This window comes from Notolepis coatsorum (genome assembly GCF_963971535.1).
Source record: "Notolepis coatsorum genome assembly, chromosome: 18".
In the NCBI taxonomy this organism is placed as follows: Eukaryota; Metazoa; Chordata; class Actinopteri; order Aulopiformes; family Paralepididae; genus Notolepis; species Notolepis coatsorum.
The window spans coordinates 2,370,483-2,387,742 of NC_140182.1; the positions used below are offsets into that span (position 1 = coordinate 2,370,483).

Consider the following 17,260-nt stretch of genomic DNA (forward strand, 5'->3'; position numbering starts at 1 on the left):
GGCTATCGTTCTGTGAGCTAACGTTAGTGCCTGGCTGGTGCTGGCTAACTGGCTATTGTTCTGTGAGCTAACGTTAGTACCTGGCTGGCGCTGGCTAACTGGCTATTGTTCTGTGAGCTAACGTTAGTACCTGGCTGGCGCTGGCTAACTGGCTATCGTTCTGTGAGCTAACGTTAGTACCTAGCTGGCGCTGGCTAACTGGCTATCATTCTGTGAGCTAACGTTAGTACCTGGCTGGCGCTGGCTAACTGGCTATCGTTCTGAGAGCTAACGTTAGTGCCTGGCTGGCGCTGGCTAACTAGCGTGGCTATCGTTCTGTGAGCTAACGTTAGTACCTGGCTGGCACTGGCTAACTAACGTGGCTATCGTTCTGTGAGCTAACGTTAGTACCTAGCTGGCACTGGCTAACTAACGTGGCTATCGTTCTGTGAGCTAACGTTAGTACCTAGCTACCGTTACTGTTTAAACAAAAATGTTAATAAATGGGAGCTTCCTCAAACAGCCATCGCTTTCCCGACAATCCCCTCTGTGCACGAACCCTTACATATGGTAATTAAACATTAAAACACCTGCGGCTAATAGTCCAGTGCGGCTTATATATGTACACATCATTTAATTTAGCTGCTGCGGCTTATATTCAGGTGCGCCTTATAGTGCGAAAATTGTCAATAATTTAAGATAGATTTTTCTCATAGCTACGAGTAATCGATTACTCACGCCCATCCCTAACATATATACAATATACAACACAGTAGAATGAGTAACAGTGAGGTACAATGCAGAAATGGGATGAGGTACAAAGATTTTAGCCTCTCTTAGACTTTTAGTTGTGTTACTTGTCTTGTTTTTGTCTGGAACTTGTTATGTTATGTATTTGTTATGTTTGTTTGGTGGATCAGGTCTCGCTCTTGTAAATTAGACTCAATGAGATTTTTACCTGTATAAATAAAGGTTTGAAATTAATATTACATTGTGTAGAAATAGTGATATTTTGGCCATTTTGACTCATCCACAGCTATGGAAATGCACTGTGAATTTTTTTTATTCTATCACAAAGCTGTTTAATGAAATCATCAGCCAGTATTTCAGTTATTCTGGTTGCTGTGCTATCTGAGGAGGATTTGCTTTTGTTTGCCTTCAAACATGGTCTCCATCACTTCAGTCATACATTATTTTATTATTTATGCGTCAGAGAATTGCTTCTTGTGTTTAGCCGACACCCATGCCACTGAGTGAGGACTTGGTTGCTTTTTATCGTTGTGACATAACTTTAACAATAATTCTGCTTGCAGCTTGATATGATGATTTCATTCCATTTATTTTTGTGGTTCTTAGTGCTGAAAGGTTGCATCAAAATAACTGTGTTTTGTTTCGTATTGGCGTTTCAAATTGCGTTTCAAATTGCCACTCTTCACAAGAGCTACCATTTCTTGGCACATTGTGCTGGTTGGAGGGAGGATGAACGCATATTTTTCAGTCCATTCACCTTTGAATTGCAGCGATTTTCACTGTTGACTTTTATTTTACTGGCCATCTTTGAACATGCTATATTTTTCTACTAGCTGCCTGCTGGCAAAACTATGCTACTCGCTACAGTACCTGCATATTAGACTACCTGTATATGCGTTGTCAACTCTCGCTCTGACTCCGACCCGTTGAAAGAGACAACACGCATTCCGTGAAGACCCGCCCTACTCTGCCTCTGATTCGCTGACTGTGGGTGGGGGGGGGTGCTGACGGGACGCTGAATGTGATTGGACCAAAGCAGTAGACGGACACAGACAGTTGGAGCAGTGCAGCAGGACAGGAGCTTGCAGAGGAGATAGCGGAGAATTTCGAGGATACGCACTGATGACAGGATATTATTTCCTTCCACTTGGTATCACTCTGGAATCACGTTTACTAACGTTGCTGCCATGAGCCTGCGCTATGGTAGCCTACAAGTGATAAAATAAATAAAACGCCCAACTCGCGCAACGACTCGGCAAAACGTTGCGCGCGGGCCGCACTAACACTAAACTTTGATGTCAAGTAGGGGGCCGCAAAATATCATCCTGCGGGCCGCAATTGGCCCGCAGGCCGCGAGTTTGAGACCCCTGATGTACAGTATGTACCTGGTTGTCCTTGAGGAACACCGCAGGGCTGATGGTGTTGAGCAGGACTCCATAAGGACTCCAGCTGAACTTGTAGCGGAGGGGATTGTCTGAACACTCGGGCGCAGGTAGACCCCCACAGAACGAGCTGTAAGACTCCACCTGGAAACAGCACACACACACACACACACGCACACGCACACACGCACGCACACACACACACACACACACACACACACACACATCAACATGGCTGAACTGTAGGACTCCATCTGAAAAAGTAACAGTAACAGTTACAGTAACAGTAACAGCGCGTCTCTCTGCACGTCAGCCGGCGGAGAGAGAGGGAAATGAACAAACGAGTGACACATGGTGTATCAATCTGTTTGCTTTCCAATCAATAAGGCTGCCAGCGAGTCTTACAGCACGCTACTCATTCTGTCGACATATGTTCCACCAGTATCGGCGCGCGCACAGTGGCCAGCCCGCGCGCCCGTGCACACACACACACACACACGCACACACACGCACGCACACACACATGCACACACGCACACGCACACACACACACACGCACACACACGCACGCACACACACACGCACACACGCACACACGTCTCCGCCTCACTCACGGTGCACCCGTCGACCTTGGCTTGGTCGATACACTCCATGGCCAACATGTGGTCGATGCCAGGGTCCAAACCCATCTCGTTCACGATGGTAATCCCCGCCTCCTTGGCACTGCAAGACAACAGTGTACAGCTCAGTGATGCAAGACAACAGTGTACAGCTCAGTGATGCAAGACAACAGTGTACAGCTCAGTGATACAAGACAACAGTGTACAGCTCAGTGATACAAGACAACACAACGTACAGCTCAGTGATACAAGACAACAGTGTACAGCTCAGTGATACAAGACAACAGTGTACAGCTCAGTGATACAAGACAACAGTGTACAGCTCAGTGATACAAGACAACAGTGTACAGCTCAGTGATACAAGACAACACAACGTACAGCTCAGTGATGCAAGACAACAGTGTACAGCTCAGTGATACAAGACAACACAACGTACAGCTCAGTGATACAAGACAACACAACGTACAGCTCAGTGATACAAGACAACAGTGTACAGCTCAGTGATACAAGACAACACAACGTACAGCTCAGTGATACAAGACAACAGTGTACAGCTCAGTGATACAAGACAACACAACGTACAGCTCAGTGATACAAGACAACAGTGTACAGCTCAGTGATGCAAGACAACAGGGTACAGCTCAGTGATACAAGACAACAGTGTACAGCTCAGTGATGCAAGACAACAGTGTACAGCTCAGTGATACAAGACAACAGTGTACAGCTCAGTGATGCAAGACAACAGTGTACAGCTCAGTGATACAAGACAACACAACGTACAGCTCAGTGATACAAGACAACAGTGTACAGCTCAGTGATACAAGACAACACAACGTACAGCTCAGTGGTGCAAGACAACAGTGTACAGCTCAGTGATACAAGACAACACAACGTACAGCTCAGTGATACAAGACAACAGTGTACAGCTCAGTGATACAAGACAACAGTGTACAGCTCAGTGATACAAGACAACAGTGTACAGCTCAGTGATACAAGACAACAGTGTACAGCTCAGTGATACAAGACAACAGTGTACAGCTCAGTGATACAAGACAACACAACGTACAGCTCAGTGATACAAGACAACAGTGTACAGCTCAGTGATACAAGACAACAGTGTACAGCTCAGTGATACAAGACAACAGTGTACAGCTCAGTGATACAAGACAACAGTGTACAGCTCAGTGATACAAGACAACAGTGTACAGCTCAGTGATACAAGACAACAGTGTACAGCTCAGTGATGCAAGACAACAGTGTACAGCTCAGTGATGCAAGACAACAGTGTACAGCTCAGTGATACAAGACAACAGTGTACAGCTCAGTGATACAAGACAACAGTGTACAGCTCAGTGATACAAGACAACAGTGTACAGCTCAGTGATACAAGACAACACAACGTACAGCTCAGTGATGCAAGACAACAGTGTACAGCTCAGTGATGCAAGACAACAGTGTACAGCTCAGTGATACAAGACAACAGTGTACAGCTCAGTGATACAAGACAACACCTTGCTCCGTCAACTTGTGCAGTAATTCACAAAAATCAATATTAGTTGGCGTCTAGTCTGAGCTCTTTTAGGCACTGTAGCATTTTTTTTATTGTTTGTGAAATACTTCTACTTTAGGGATTGCATTGCATGTATTCGTGTATGTTTTTGTATTGTATGTTTTTACACTGTATGTAAGCCTACTGTACTGTATGTTTGGCACCGAGACAAATCCCAATCAACCATGTGTTGAAATGGCAATAAAGTTTTCTATCTATCTGGTCTCTGTTGTTCAATTCCTGTCGAAAAGCCGTTTTGAATATCCCGTCGTTAATAGTTGGCAAACGAGCTTGAAAGTACACACACACGTTATGACATTTGCAAAAGCCTTTGGATATGCATCGTTTTTCCAAAAAAAATCCAGGCAAGGTAAACTATTTAAAAATTCCAGGGCCCTCATTTATCAATGGTGCGTACGCACAGATATGTGTGTAACCCGTGCGTACGATCATTTCTAAGCAAAGTGTGGGACTTATCAATTTGAACGTGTGCTTGACTTTGTGCGTATATATACGCACATCTCTGACCATGCGTACCTGGCGCCCAGCGGTAGAATATGAAGACTGCAGACGGACGGCATTATGCTTTCATCAGTTTCATGCATTAGTTTCAACAATGACGTGTTCTGTATGGCCCGTAATTCACTATAGTGCATTGTAAAATAGCGACATTAGTGTACTTATTGTCAAACCCTATAGCATTTGGAATAGGTATTTCCGAATGAATTCAGCCTGGTTCATAGCGTTATTATAGGAATACTTCTCGCGGTGTGCGCTCAGATGTTTTCACAGATATAGGGCAGTCTATTTGCAGAGAGAGAACATAATAATATTAAGTAGAGTTCGCTACCCGAGACACATTCTCCTTGATTTGTAGCGCAATTTGAGACCCACATTGGAGCGTGAAGCAAATTTGGCTGATAATGTCGTTGCCGGTGGCTGGGAGGAACACGACTCATTCAGGCCTAATTGTATTTAATTCAATTGTAATGTTATTGGTATCTATAATTAAAACATCACTTAAATGCAGATCAGGGTTATCCACACATAATGACTCTGACCAGAACCACGGGCTCACGAGCGCACAATAGGCATTGTAGAGCGCAGAGTTGGCCGGTCATTACAGCTTAATGTCGGGTCAGCTTGTCATTTATTTCTGTCAATGTGCTGGTTCTGTAGCAGGACTGGGTCAGTCAACATCCTTGGCTCCCGGCGCACCGAAGATAGTCTGCACGCTCCCTCCTCCTCAGCGGAGTTGTCTGTGAACTTGACAACTTCATTGGATTTATTTAATCTCTAAAAATATCTATAATCATACGATTAAATATTGTTTAAAATAAAACGCTAAATACTATTATTCTGTGTGTCAAGTTTCCAAATAAGAAATGTCCAATGTCTTTTGTGGTGTTTGTGATAATATAATTTGTTTGCATATTTAGGTTCTGTATTTATTATTTGTTACTCTACTGTTATTCTATCGTCATTATTGTTATTATTATTATTGTCTGGTGTTGTTCTGTTTATTATTATTAATACTGTATTATGTGCCGTCATGTTTTGTTTTATATTCTATGTAAAAAAATGTAAAACATGTTTTCCAAGGTCTCACTTTTTCATTCATTCGATCTTTATTTTATCTTGATAAGATTACTGAGGGCAAGCCCTCATTTACAACGATGTGGAGAATAGATATACAATAAAGATATATGATAAATGCAATATTAATGAGAAAAAAACTAAAGAGAAAAAAGAAATGATCCAAAGATTGACTGCAGACTGGGGTGAAATGGTTGGTGATTAAGGATTTAAACTGACCAATGGATACCAATGCGTTGGATTTGAGCCGGTACTGCCTACGTGATCAGGTCCGTCTGTGAGACCATTGTAAACGGTCTCCACCCGCTCTTGCCTACCTTTGTTGAAGCTCTTTCATGGCAGGACTCAGGTAGCTGGCCGTCACCATGTTGACCTTCCTCTTGATGCACTGCTTGGCGATCACTGGGTGGAAGCCGTACGGCAGCAGGCTACAGAGAGCAGGGACAAAACAGACCTCCTTCAGACCTCACGTGGTTCATTGTGTATTTGCGAGTGTGTTTGCACTAAGATACAGCCGATACGTAGGATACAGCTGATATGTAGGATACAGCTGATATGTAGGATACAGCTGATATGTAGGATACAGCTGATATGTAGGATACAGCTGATATGTAGGATACAGCTGATATGTAGGATACAGCTGATATGTAGGATACAGCTGATATGTAGGATACAGCTGATATGTAGGATACAGCTGATATGTAGGACACAGCTGATATGTAGGATACAGCTGATATGTAGGATACAGCTGATATGTAGGATACAGCTGATATGTAGGACACAGCTGATATGTAGGATACAGCTGATATGTAGGATACAGCTGATATGTAGGATACAGCTGATATGTGCGTCGATATCGTTAGGGGCCGAGCACCGTGAGGAGTCTACTGTAAATGTATGTTTTCTTCTTCATCCTCGTCGTTATTCCTCCACGGTCGCAGGACTACAGACAAAACGCCCGGGCACATTCGTCTTCTTCAATCAATCAATCAATCAATCACATGTATTGATATAGCACGTTGTACATGACACAAGCCACACAAAGTGCTTTACGAAGGCAGGTAGGGGAACAGACGGGTCACACAACACGGAACAGACGGGTCACACAACACGGAACAGACGGGTCACACAACACGGAACAGACGGGTCACACAACACGGAACAGACGGGTCACACAACACGGAACAGACGGGTCACACAACACGGAACAGACGGGTCACACAACACGGAACAGGCGGGTCACACAACACGGAACAGACGGGTCACACAACACGGAACAGACAACAAAATGGCAGCAATCAGTACAACAGCTGAGGCGAGGTACAGGTCAGGCTCAAGGTACAGGTCAGGCTCAAGGTACAGGTCAGGTTCAAGGTACAGGTCAGGTTCAAGGTACAGGTCAGGCTCAAGGTACAGGTCAGGTTCAAGGTACAGGTCAGGTTCAAGGTACAGGTCAGGTTCAAGGTACAGGTCAGGCTCAAGGTACAGGTCAGGCTCAAGGTACAGGTCAGGCTCAAGGTACAGGTCAGGTTCAAGGTACAGGTCAGGCTCAAGGTACAGGTCAGGCTCAAGGTACAGGTACAGGTCAGGTACAGGTCAGGTTCAAGGTACAGGTCAGGTTCAAGGTACAGGTCAGGTTCAAGGTACAGGTCAGGCTCAAGGTACAGGTCAGGTTCAAGGTACAGGTCAGGTTCAAGGTACAGGTCAGGTTCAAGGTACAGGTCAGGTTCAAGGTACAGGTCAGGTTCAAGGTACAGGTCAGGTTCAAGGTACAGGTCAGGTTCAAGGTACAGGTCAGGTTCAAGGTACAGGTCAGGCTCAAGGTACAGGTCAGGTTCAAGGTACAGGTCAGGTTCAAGGTACAGGTCAGGTTCAAGGTACAGGTCAGGCTCAAGGTACAGGTCAGGTTCAAGGTACAGGTCAGGTTCAAGGTACAGGTCAGGTTCAAGGTACAGGTCAGGTTCAAGGTACAGGTCAGGCTCAAGGTACAGGTCAGGTTCAAGGTACAGGTCAGGCTCAAGGTACAGGTCAGGTTCAAGGTACAGGTCAGGTTCAAGGTACAGGTCAGGCTCAAGGTACAGGTCAGGCTCAAGGTACAGGTCAGGCTCAAGGTACAGGTCAGGCTCAAGGTACAGGTCAGGCTCAAGGTACAGGTCAGGTTCAAGGTACAGGTCAGGCTCAAGGTACAGGTCAGGCTCAAGGTACAGGTCAGGTTCAAGGTACAGGTCAGGCTCAAGGTACAGGTCAGGTTCAAGGTACAGGTCAGGCTCAAGGTACAGGTCAGGTTCAAGGTACAGGTCAGGCTCAAGGTACAGGTCAGGTTCAAGGTACAGGTCAGGCTCAAGGTACAGGTCAGGTTCAAGGTACAGGTCAGGTTCAAGGAAACGCTAGAGAATAAAAAATAAAAAAAACCATTATCGAACATCCCTAGAATAAAGTGATTAATCTGATTAAATGAGTCTTTTAAAAAAAAAATTAAATCAACTTTCTTTAATGAATATAACTCGTCAGTTTGGTCAACATAAATAATCCAATAAGGGCACGGTTGGTACGAAAGTGATGGTGACGTCTTGATGGAGCGCCGCGTGCCAAGCGGATGCACATAGGCTACATCAGTGTTTCTCAACTGGTGGGTCGCAACCCAAAAGTGGGTCGCGGGGCCATTTTGAGTGGGTTGCGGATGCGTGAAAAAAAAAGTAAAAAAAAGTTTAAAAAAAAAAAGATTTTTTTAAATTAATTTCTTTATACTTTTTTTTGCACTACCTATCTTTGTGAAAGTGGCTTCTCAGCTCTGGTCCAGCTGAAGACAAAGCAGAGGAACAGATTGGACATTGAGCATGACCTCAGAGTTGCTTTGTCTACCATCACCCCAGACTTTGAGACTCTTGTCAGGAGCAAACAACATCCCCAGTTATCCTATTAGTTCCCTGGGATGTTAAGCTAAGAAGTCTGCTAAGAAGAATATATTATTTATTATTATTATTTTATTTCATTGGGTTTTTAGCCCTAGTTGCACTTTTGTTGCACTTTTTTGAGTTTATTTCATGTTTTTAACAGTGCATGAAAGATTGTGTATTACTGCAAAAAAGAAAATTTGAAATAAATCATAGTGGTTCAAAAATTTGGGTCGCGACTTAATGACTAAGGAAAATGTTGGGTCCCGAGGCTAGAGCAGTTGAGAACCACTGGGCTACATCATCATTTATGATAAATGTTTTATTAAAAATGTTATGACGAGTGTTACGGACTCTGTCCTTATATCATTATGTATGTATGTATGTATGTATGTATGTATGTATGTATGTATGTATGTATGTATGTATGTATGTATGTAATATTATATTGTATTGTATAGGGAATTATATATATAATATGTGTTATGTATGTAGGCAGGTTGTATTGTTGTTTTTTTGTCTCCCTCCTGTGTAACCTATCTATCTCTCAGGGTCAATCACCATCTCACTCCAAACAGCAGCAGCAGCAGCAGCTGAGGCTCGTCAGGCAATTAACCTCCACATCCCTTCATATATCCCTGTGTGTGCAGTGTTAGCTGGAGCTCTGTCGGTGTATGTGGGTAATTATATCTGGTGGTGTTGTGGTAGAGCGCTCATTGTTTTGGTGTGTGAGCTAGTTAAAGCTCTGTTGAGCTCATTGTTTTGGTGTGTGAGCTAGTTAAAGCTCTGTTGAGCTCATTGTTTTGGTGTGTGAGCTAGTTAAAGCTCTGTTGAGCTCATTGTTTTGGTGTGTGAGCTAGTTAAAGCTCTGTTGAGCTCATTGTTTTGGTGTGAGCTAGTTAAAGCTCTGAGCTCATTGTTTTGGTGTGTGAGCTAGTTAAAGCTCTGTTGAGCTCATTGTTTTGGTGTGTGAGCTAGTTAAAGCTCTGTTGAGCTCATTGTTTTGGTGTGTGAGCTAGTTAAAGCTCTGTTGAGCTCATTGTTTTGGTGTGTGAGCTAGTTAAAGCTCTGTTGAGCTCATTGTTTTTGTGTGTGAGCTAGTTAAAGCTCTGTTGAGCTCATGTTTGGTTGGTGAGCTAGTTAAAGCTCTGTTGAGCTCATGTTTGGTTGGTGAGCTAGTTAAAGCTCTGTTGAGCTCATTGTTTTGGTGTGTGAGCTAGTTAAAGCTCTGTTGAGCTCATGTCATGCTCATTGCCATTCCCTATAATATTGTACTTTTTGTGATCCTGCCTGTTGTACATTTCTGTTTTGCCCATAACCTGTTTGTGTATTTGTTTATTCCTCGTCACCCAGCTTATGGTGATTGTTTTTCTTATATATTAATATTTTGTTTCGCACACAGGGACATTGAGGACGGGAAGATACCCTGGGTCTACATTTTGCATCACGTAGGTGACCTCTCTGGTCAACAAGAATACCCTGAAGACTCTGGCAGGAGCACTCATTCAGGGGTACTATGACTATGCTTGCACCTCATGGTACCAAAGCACCTCCGCGTCCGCGCCTTTAAGGGGGGGGTGTGCTTTTATATTTCATTTGGTGCTCACTGGTAAGTCCTCCTTGCTCTCTTGTGTTGCTGATTTGAATTTTGTGAAATAAATATTATTATTTAGCAAATTGTCTCTTGCGTTTTGTGTCACTGCACCCTCACCTACCCTGTCTGGACTTGTGTTGCGTCTCCCCACTGGGGTACGTAACAACGAGTCATATACTAGTATATAATTGTATAATATTAGTGTAGCCTAATCTTTATCTGCAACTGTGAAGAAAAACCCCATTTGTTTAAACAGAATGAATACACATAAAAAAATATATATGTAACTGATGGTATCGTGAAGCGCAGTCAAGAAGGGCTGGGGTGAGTAGCGGTGCTATGGGTTAAACTCACTCTCACATCTTCAAAAGACTCATAGACACGTTACAAAGAAGTGAATTCACCTCTTGGCATAGCGGTCTGTGTTGCTGCCTGCGGTGTGGGAGACCGGGGTTCAACTCCCACTTGGGGCATAGAAGTTTGAGGTGACGGTCACAACCGTTGCATATATTTTTATTTTTTTGTATTTTATTTTATTATTTTTTAAAACAAACACAAACAAACATGACGACACACAATTAGATATACAAGCATTGTTAACAGTGCACATCAATTAAATCACCGTTTAGATAAATGTCTTATACAAGATAAACCCCTAATACCTGCTATAATAATAATAGATTTCATTTGTAATGCGCTTTACAGTTGCGGGGCAACTCTCAGAGCGCTACAGTTAAAGGGACTTAAAAGCTAGCGAGAATAAAGGAAAGAGAATATAAAAATAGGAAGACTTAAACATAAAATAGCAGAGAAACATAGAATAATAAAACTGATAAAATAAATTGGTAAAAGAACATAAAATGTGTGGAGCAAAAAATTTGATAAAAGGTCAACAGAAGGCTCTACTAAAAAGGTGGGTTTTGAGGTCTTTCTTAAAAACATCCACAGTCTGTGGTGCTCTCAGGTAGTCGGGGAGAGCATTCCACAGACTGGGAGCGGAGGAGCAAAAAGCCCGATCTCCCATAGTGATCGCATCACGCTGGTTTCAACCGGTAAAAATGTGCCGTAAAGTTTGGTTTCTTGCATATCTCGATGTAATTTACCATGAAATATCTACAGCAAGAATTCTGGGTCTCAATGAATCCAAAATGTCAATGTGGTTAGAAGTGGTGGAGAGAATAAAAGCTAGCTTATAATGGTAGTGTCTGGTTAGGTGCGAGGGATAGTGGAGGTACTTCTCAAGGTGGGGTCCGGGAGGGGGGGGTTCGAGCTGGAGCATATGTGTGTAGGTTTTTAGATAACAGGTATTAGGGGTATATCTTATATAAGACAACTAACTAAAATGTGATCTCATTGGATGTGTCCTGACAATTAATGCTTGTATATCTTATCGTGTGTTGTCATGTTTGTTTATATGTTTGTTTAAAAAATAATAAAAAAATAAAATATGAAAAAATAAAAGATTTGTCCTTGGGTGCTGGAGGAGGTTTGCCTGGCCAGAGCGGAGATGTCGAGAGGAGGAGTGAGGGGTGATGAGTTCTTTGAGGTATAGGGGGGCGTTTCCGTAGAGGCATTTGTGGGTGAGCAGGGAGACCTTGAACTCAATCCTGAGCTATCTATTCCCCTACACACATATGCTCTTGCTCGCTATATTATATATATAAATATCGGTATTTATAAACGAATAAAAGACAAGTGTTCTCTTCTTGTAGCAAGGGAAGGCCACCCCACCTTCCCATCTAAAATACAGTGGTGGGTGAGAAACCCATCATTGGTGATAAAACGAAGCGCGCCGTGGTAAATAGCGTCTAGGGGCTTCAAGGTGGAGGGTGCGGCATGCATGTAGAGAACATCCCCATAGTCAAGGACGGATCAAATAGGGCTGTACAATACGTTGTCTGCTAGCAGTGGGGAAAACATGATTTGTTTCTGAAGAGAGAACCAATCTGACCTCTCAACTTTTTCTCATCATGTGTTTGGAAGGATAGACCGCTATCCAGCCAAAAGCCCAGGAATTTATAGGAGTCAACCATTTCAATCTGCGTGCTCTGGAGAGAGTGGATGGTGATGCTTGGATGGGGCCTGTGGGATCTAGAAAATACTATACATTTAGTTTGATCAGAGTTTAAAATGAGCGTGTGGTCTCTCCGAGCTAGTTGGAGTGAATTAAAAGCTGAGTGTAAGTTAGAAGCAGCCACTTTAAAGGTCAGCTCCCACACAGTAAAGCATTGTGTCATCTGCATAATAATGTACCTTACAGTGAGGAATGGGAGAAAGCATGTTATTAATATAAAGTGTAAAAATAATAGAATAGACTGGAAATGCAAAACTAGAGACAACAAAACAAATAGGACCTGCCGTATGCTACTGTTAAAGACACATACCGGTATTACCGCTCACCTGCCCTACCCCCGCTTGGGCAAAACGTGAGGGACGGTTAACACATTGTGCGCCATAAACGGCGTAAGTCGTTATTGCCCGCCATGCGTTGAACGCCAACAACGGCGTAAATCGTTTTTGGGATCAATATTTCATTTTTTCGCCATGGCATTCATAATTCATCCAGCCTCCCTCCGGACTGCAGCGGCACCCTGTCTGAGATTGCAACGCCTCAATACCGCCGCCTGGTGGATGGTCGGGCGAGTTACACTCACGCCAAACCGGAAGTGGCGATCGGTGCATCGAGGAAATCCCTCCGGCAGTCATATCTTGTTACGCGGGTCCAGACAAACACTCGAGTGCATTGGGATCGCTTTCGAAACGAAAATAAACGATATGATTTCGGCGTTTATTTATATCTAGGAGATCGACGTCAAGTAATTGGGATATTTTTCCTCCAGTCTCATCGGCGAACGGTAAGAGGACACTAATGTTATTTTCAGCCCGATTGTCCATTTCTTTGTTTGCAATCAGTCTGATCAATATATCAACCCATACTAAATAAAGCCGTTACTGACGATCAAGGAATTATAAACGACCCCCCCCCCCCTTTCCTTCATGCACGATGAAGCATAATGTATACCGATCATATACATTTGAATTTTTTTATATAGCGTGTATAGGAAAGAAACGCCAATCGATAATCTATCATATGCGTCAGGGCCTATAACTTGCGTTTTTGGAATTACAGCAGAAAAGCTTAAAAACATATTTATATTCTCGACGGTATTAACACAACAATGTATGAATGAAAAAGTATAACGTTCCCACGGAACGATAGATACCCGATGTTGAATGGGCCATAGTAATGCAGATATAGCTATACTATTTAAAAAGTTATAGCCCTGCAAAGAAGGTAAACATCTCCATAGGCTTACAGCGGTGGCAGACTGGGTATAATGATGGGCACAACGCCCGGCGCCCAATGTGTTAATCATTCCGAGCAGATATTCTTGAGATCTGTGTTGAGAATTCTCTGTGTCAGAGTTTGTACCTGATGACCAGGTCGTGGTCGCCGACCAGAGAGCTGAGGTGTCCTTCCTGACTCGTGACGTCCAGCATGATGGGGATGGTGTTGGGGTACTTGGCTGCCAGCTCCTCCGCCTGGTGTAGCATCACAGACGCTGGAGGCAGAGGTGCAAGAGGCGGGTCAAGCAATAGGGAGGTGTAGTGGTTACTTCCTGGTCTATAGGGAGGTGTAGTGGTTACTTCCTGGTCTATAGGGAGGTGTAGTGGTTACTTCCTGGTCTATAGGGAGGTGTAGTGGTTACTTCCTGGTCTACAGGGAGTAGGGTGACCAGATGCAAAAAGTCCAAAAGCAGGACAACAGTAAGACTTTGGTGGGACAAAGTGGGACAGATAGATAATGTAATTTTTTTTATTAGAATAACTGGTCTTCACCGAATAGATAAAGGTTAAATCAAAATAAATACAAATTAAATACAGAATTATATCTCTCACTGGCAGCCGGCTTGTTACCACCTAACATCTGTTTTAAATATTCAAACTTTTAGACCAATGTTTTTTTTTTGCTTCGAAAAGAGGGACATCCCCTCAATATGTGGGACATTCGGTCAAATGGTGGGACAGTACAACCAAAAGGGGGACACCTGGTCACCCTAACAGGGAGGTGTAGTGGTGACGTCATTGCCGTTTTTCCGTGTCCAACGCAATGTATTTCCCCCATTGCCCATTTCTAAATCGTCTCGTTTAAAACAAATAAAGCATGAACATTTGCATGGTGGACCTTTCTGTGCAACCAATCTATAGCTCAACATGAAAATATTCGCAATTAATCATAGAAAAAAAGCACCACATTTTATTTCAACCAAAAATGCTTAAACAATCATGCTAGTGATAGAAGGGAACTCGTTTTGTGCAAAAATGGAAAGCTTTTCAATTTCCATGCGGCAGAATTGTTACAATAGCCGATAATCCCTATACGGGTGGAACAACCAGTGACGTCAGACTACGCCTCCCTATTGACCTATTTCAGACTTTAAACCATTATTTCAGACTTTAAACCTATTTCAGACTTTAAACCTTTATTTCAGACTTTAAACCTATTTCAGACTTTAAACCTTTATTTCAGACTTTAAACCTTTATTTCAGACTTTAAACCTATTTCAGACTTTAAACCTTTATTTCAGACTTTAAACCTTTATTTCAGACTTTAAACCTTTATTTCAGACTTTAAACCTATTTCAGACTTTAAACCTTTATTTCAGGAATTTGTGGCAGAGGCAGAGAATGGACAAAATAAACAAGCTGCATAGGTGGCATAATAAACTGTAAACGACATACACATTTGCACTGAACATTATACCTTTGTCTTTTTGCCATTTTATTATAAAACCAGAGACCAGCGCCTCTCTCTTATCGTTCTATCTTACATTACGCACAACCAATGCGTCTATCTGACGCCCTTTCTGTGGAGCGCACTGGACTATTGAGAAACAATAGGAATTTTCCATTGGTTGAATGAATGAATGACCTTTATTTATATAGCATAGCACCCTTCACAGCACGAATGCACAGGGTGCTTTACATGTAAGAAAAACTGAAATAAATAACAACAATAACAGACAGCAGTTAAAAACAGTGAACCAAATAAAATAAAAATTATTTAAATAAAATCATCAGTCAATAACTAAAAACTATAGGAACAGTGAGGAAAAAAGGATGCCTATATATGACCAAAAGTGTGTTTTTAGCTGTTTTTTAAAAGAGTTTTCAGAGGGGGCAGTTCGCAGGTCCAGGGGGAGAGCGTTCCAGAGCCTTGGTGCCGTCACCTGGAAGGCTCCATCACCCCTTGTTTTCAGCCTGGACCTGGGGACCACCAGGAGGTGCTGATCGGCAGATCTGAGTGAGCGGGTGTTGGTGTAGGGATGGATGAGTTCAGTGATGTAAGAGAGAGAAGTAGGATGCGGCTTGTGTCACATTATGCAAACCACGCCCCTTTCTGTTTTCCTGATTTCCTGTCCCGCCCTCCTAAACCGGATGTCCCACCTCCTAAACCGGAAGTCCCGCCTCCTCAAAAAGGGGCAGGGTTTAGGGCCATAAATAATCTCAAAATGGGGCGTGGTTTCAATCAATCAAACTAAAAGGGGCGTGGTTTGCATAATGTGACACAAGCCGCATCCTACTTCTCTCTCTGATGTAGATAGGGGCCTGACCGTGGAGTGCTCTGAAAGTGAAAGTGAGGACTTTGAAGTGAATTCTGTAGTGTACCGGGAGCCAGTGCAGGGATGCCAGGATGGGAGTGATGTGACATGATTTTTTTGACCTTGTGAGTAGCCTGGCTGCAGCATTTTGGACCATTTGTAGTTTGTCTGTGGATGATTTGGTGAGACAGGTGAAAAGTGAGTTGCAGTAGTCAAGCCTAGAGGAAATAAAAGCATGCACGGACAGTTCTAGTTCAGAGTGAGATATGATGGGGCGGAGTTTTGCAATGTTTCTAAGGTGAAAGAAGCAGGTGCGTGTGAGTGTTTTGACATGTTTGTCTAGGTTCATGGCCTGGTCGAAGACAACACCCAGGTTTCTCAGGTGGGGACGTATGTTGTCTTTAAGGGACCCCAAGTGGGTGGCCACTCTAGCTGCAGTCTTCTCAGCTGCTACGATCAGCACCTCCGTTTTTGCAGCATTTAACTGGGGGAAGTTACTCCCCATCCAGCTCTTAATGCTGAGCAGGCACCCCTGGAGAAGGCTGAGTTTCTCCAATTTGTCGGGTTTAAAAGAGCAAAGTAGCTGTATGTCGTCTGCGTAGCAGTGATATTTAATGCCGGTGAATTTATTGATGAGGAGGCCTAAAGGAAGCATATAAATGGCAAAACGGAGTGGCCCAAGCACAGATCCCTGTGGTACCCCACATGAGGGGGGGGCGAGGTCAGATTTAAAGGGAACCACAGCCACAGAGAACATTCTCTCCCTTAGGTAAGAGGCAAACCATTCTAGAGCGCTCCCAGAGATGCCCACCCACTCCCTGAGCCTGTCTAAAAGGATGATGATGATGATGATGAATAGTTTATTTTCGGTCTTTGTTTACAGATCAATCAAAAACACACGTGTGGACTTTCAAAAAAAAGAAAAAAAAATATATCACAAATGTACATATTCAAAGTAAGCTCATACACAAAATCCAAACTCAATGACCGAAAAAAGGAATAGGCTGAAGCACATGCTTCACATTGGTTGAAAGAGACATTGAATACAAGCTGGTAGGTTCTTACTCTTAGCACAAAAAATGATCTCCAAGGTTTTTATGTAAACCATATCTACCCATTTTAATGTGCAGGACTTTGTTTATTATTTTAATGGCACTTTTCTGTAGTTTAATAATAGGATCTATATTTGTTTTATAAAACACCTATTAGCCACCTATTGCCGACCACTGGAGCACAGCAACTTGCACTGGGCCTGGTCTACAAGATACACTACACCACTAAGATACCCATGTA

General features: G+C 43.1%; 1 protein-coding gene across 2 annotated transcripts in view; it reads right to left on the reverse strand.

Moving 5' to 3' along the window:
- Nucleotides 1–17,260, reverse strand: part of aass (aminoadipate-semialdehyde synthase) — a 65,749-nt gene that overhangs the window by 17,211 nt on the left and 31,278 nt on the right. For both annotated transcript variants that reach the window (XM_084334864.1, XM_084334865.1), the window contains exons 15-18: nucleotides 13,798–13,927; nucleotides 6,194–6,304; nucleotides 2,726–2,834; nucleotides 2,115–2,255 (exon numbers count right to left, since the gene is read on the reverse strand). In XM_084334864.1, coding sequence (XP_084190990.1) covers nucleotides 2,115–2,255; nucleotides 2,726–2,834; nucleotides 6,194–6,304; nucleotides 13,798–13,927 — 491 coding nt within the window. The remainder of the gene's footprint in view (nucleotides 1–2,114; nucleotides 2,256–2,725; nucleotides 2,835–6,193; nucleotides 6,305–13,797; nucleotides 13,928–17,260) is intronic.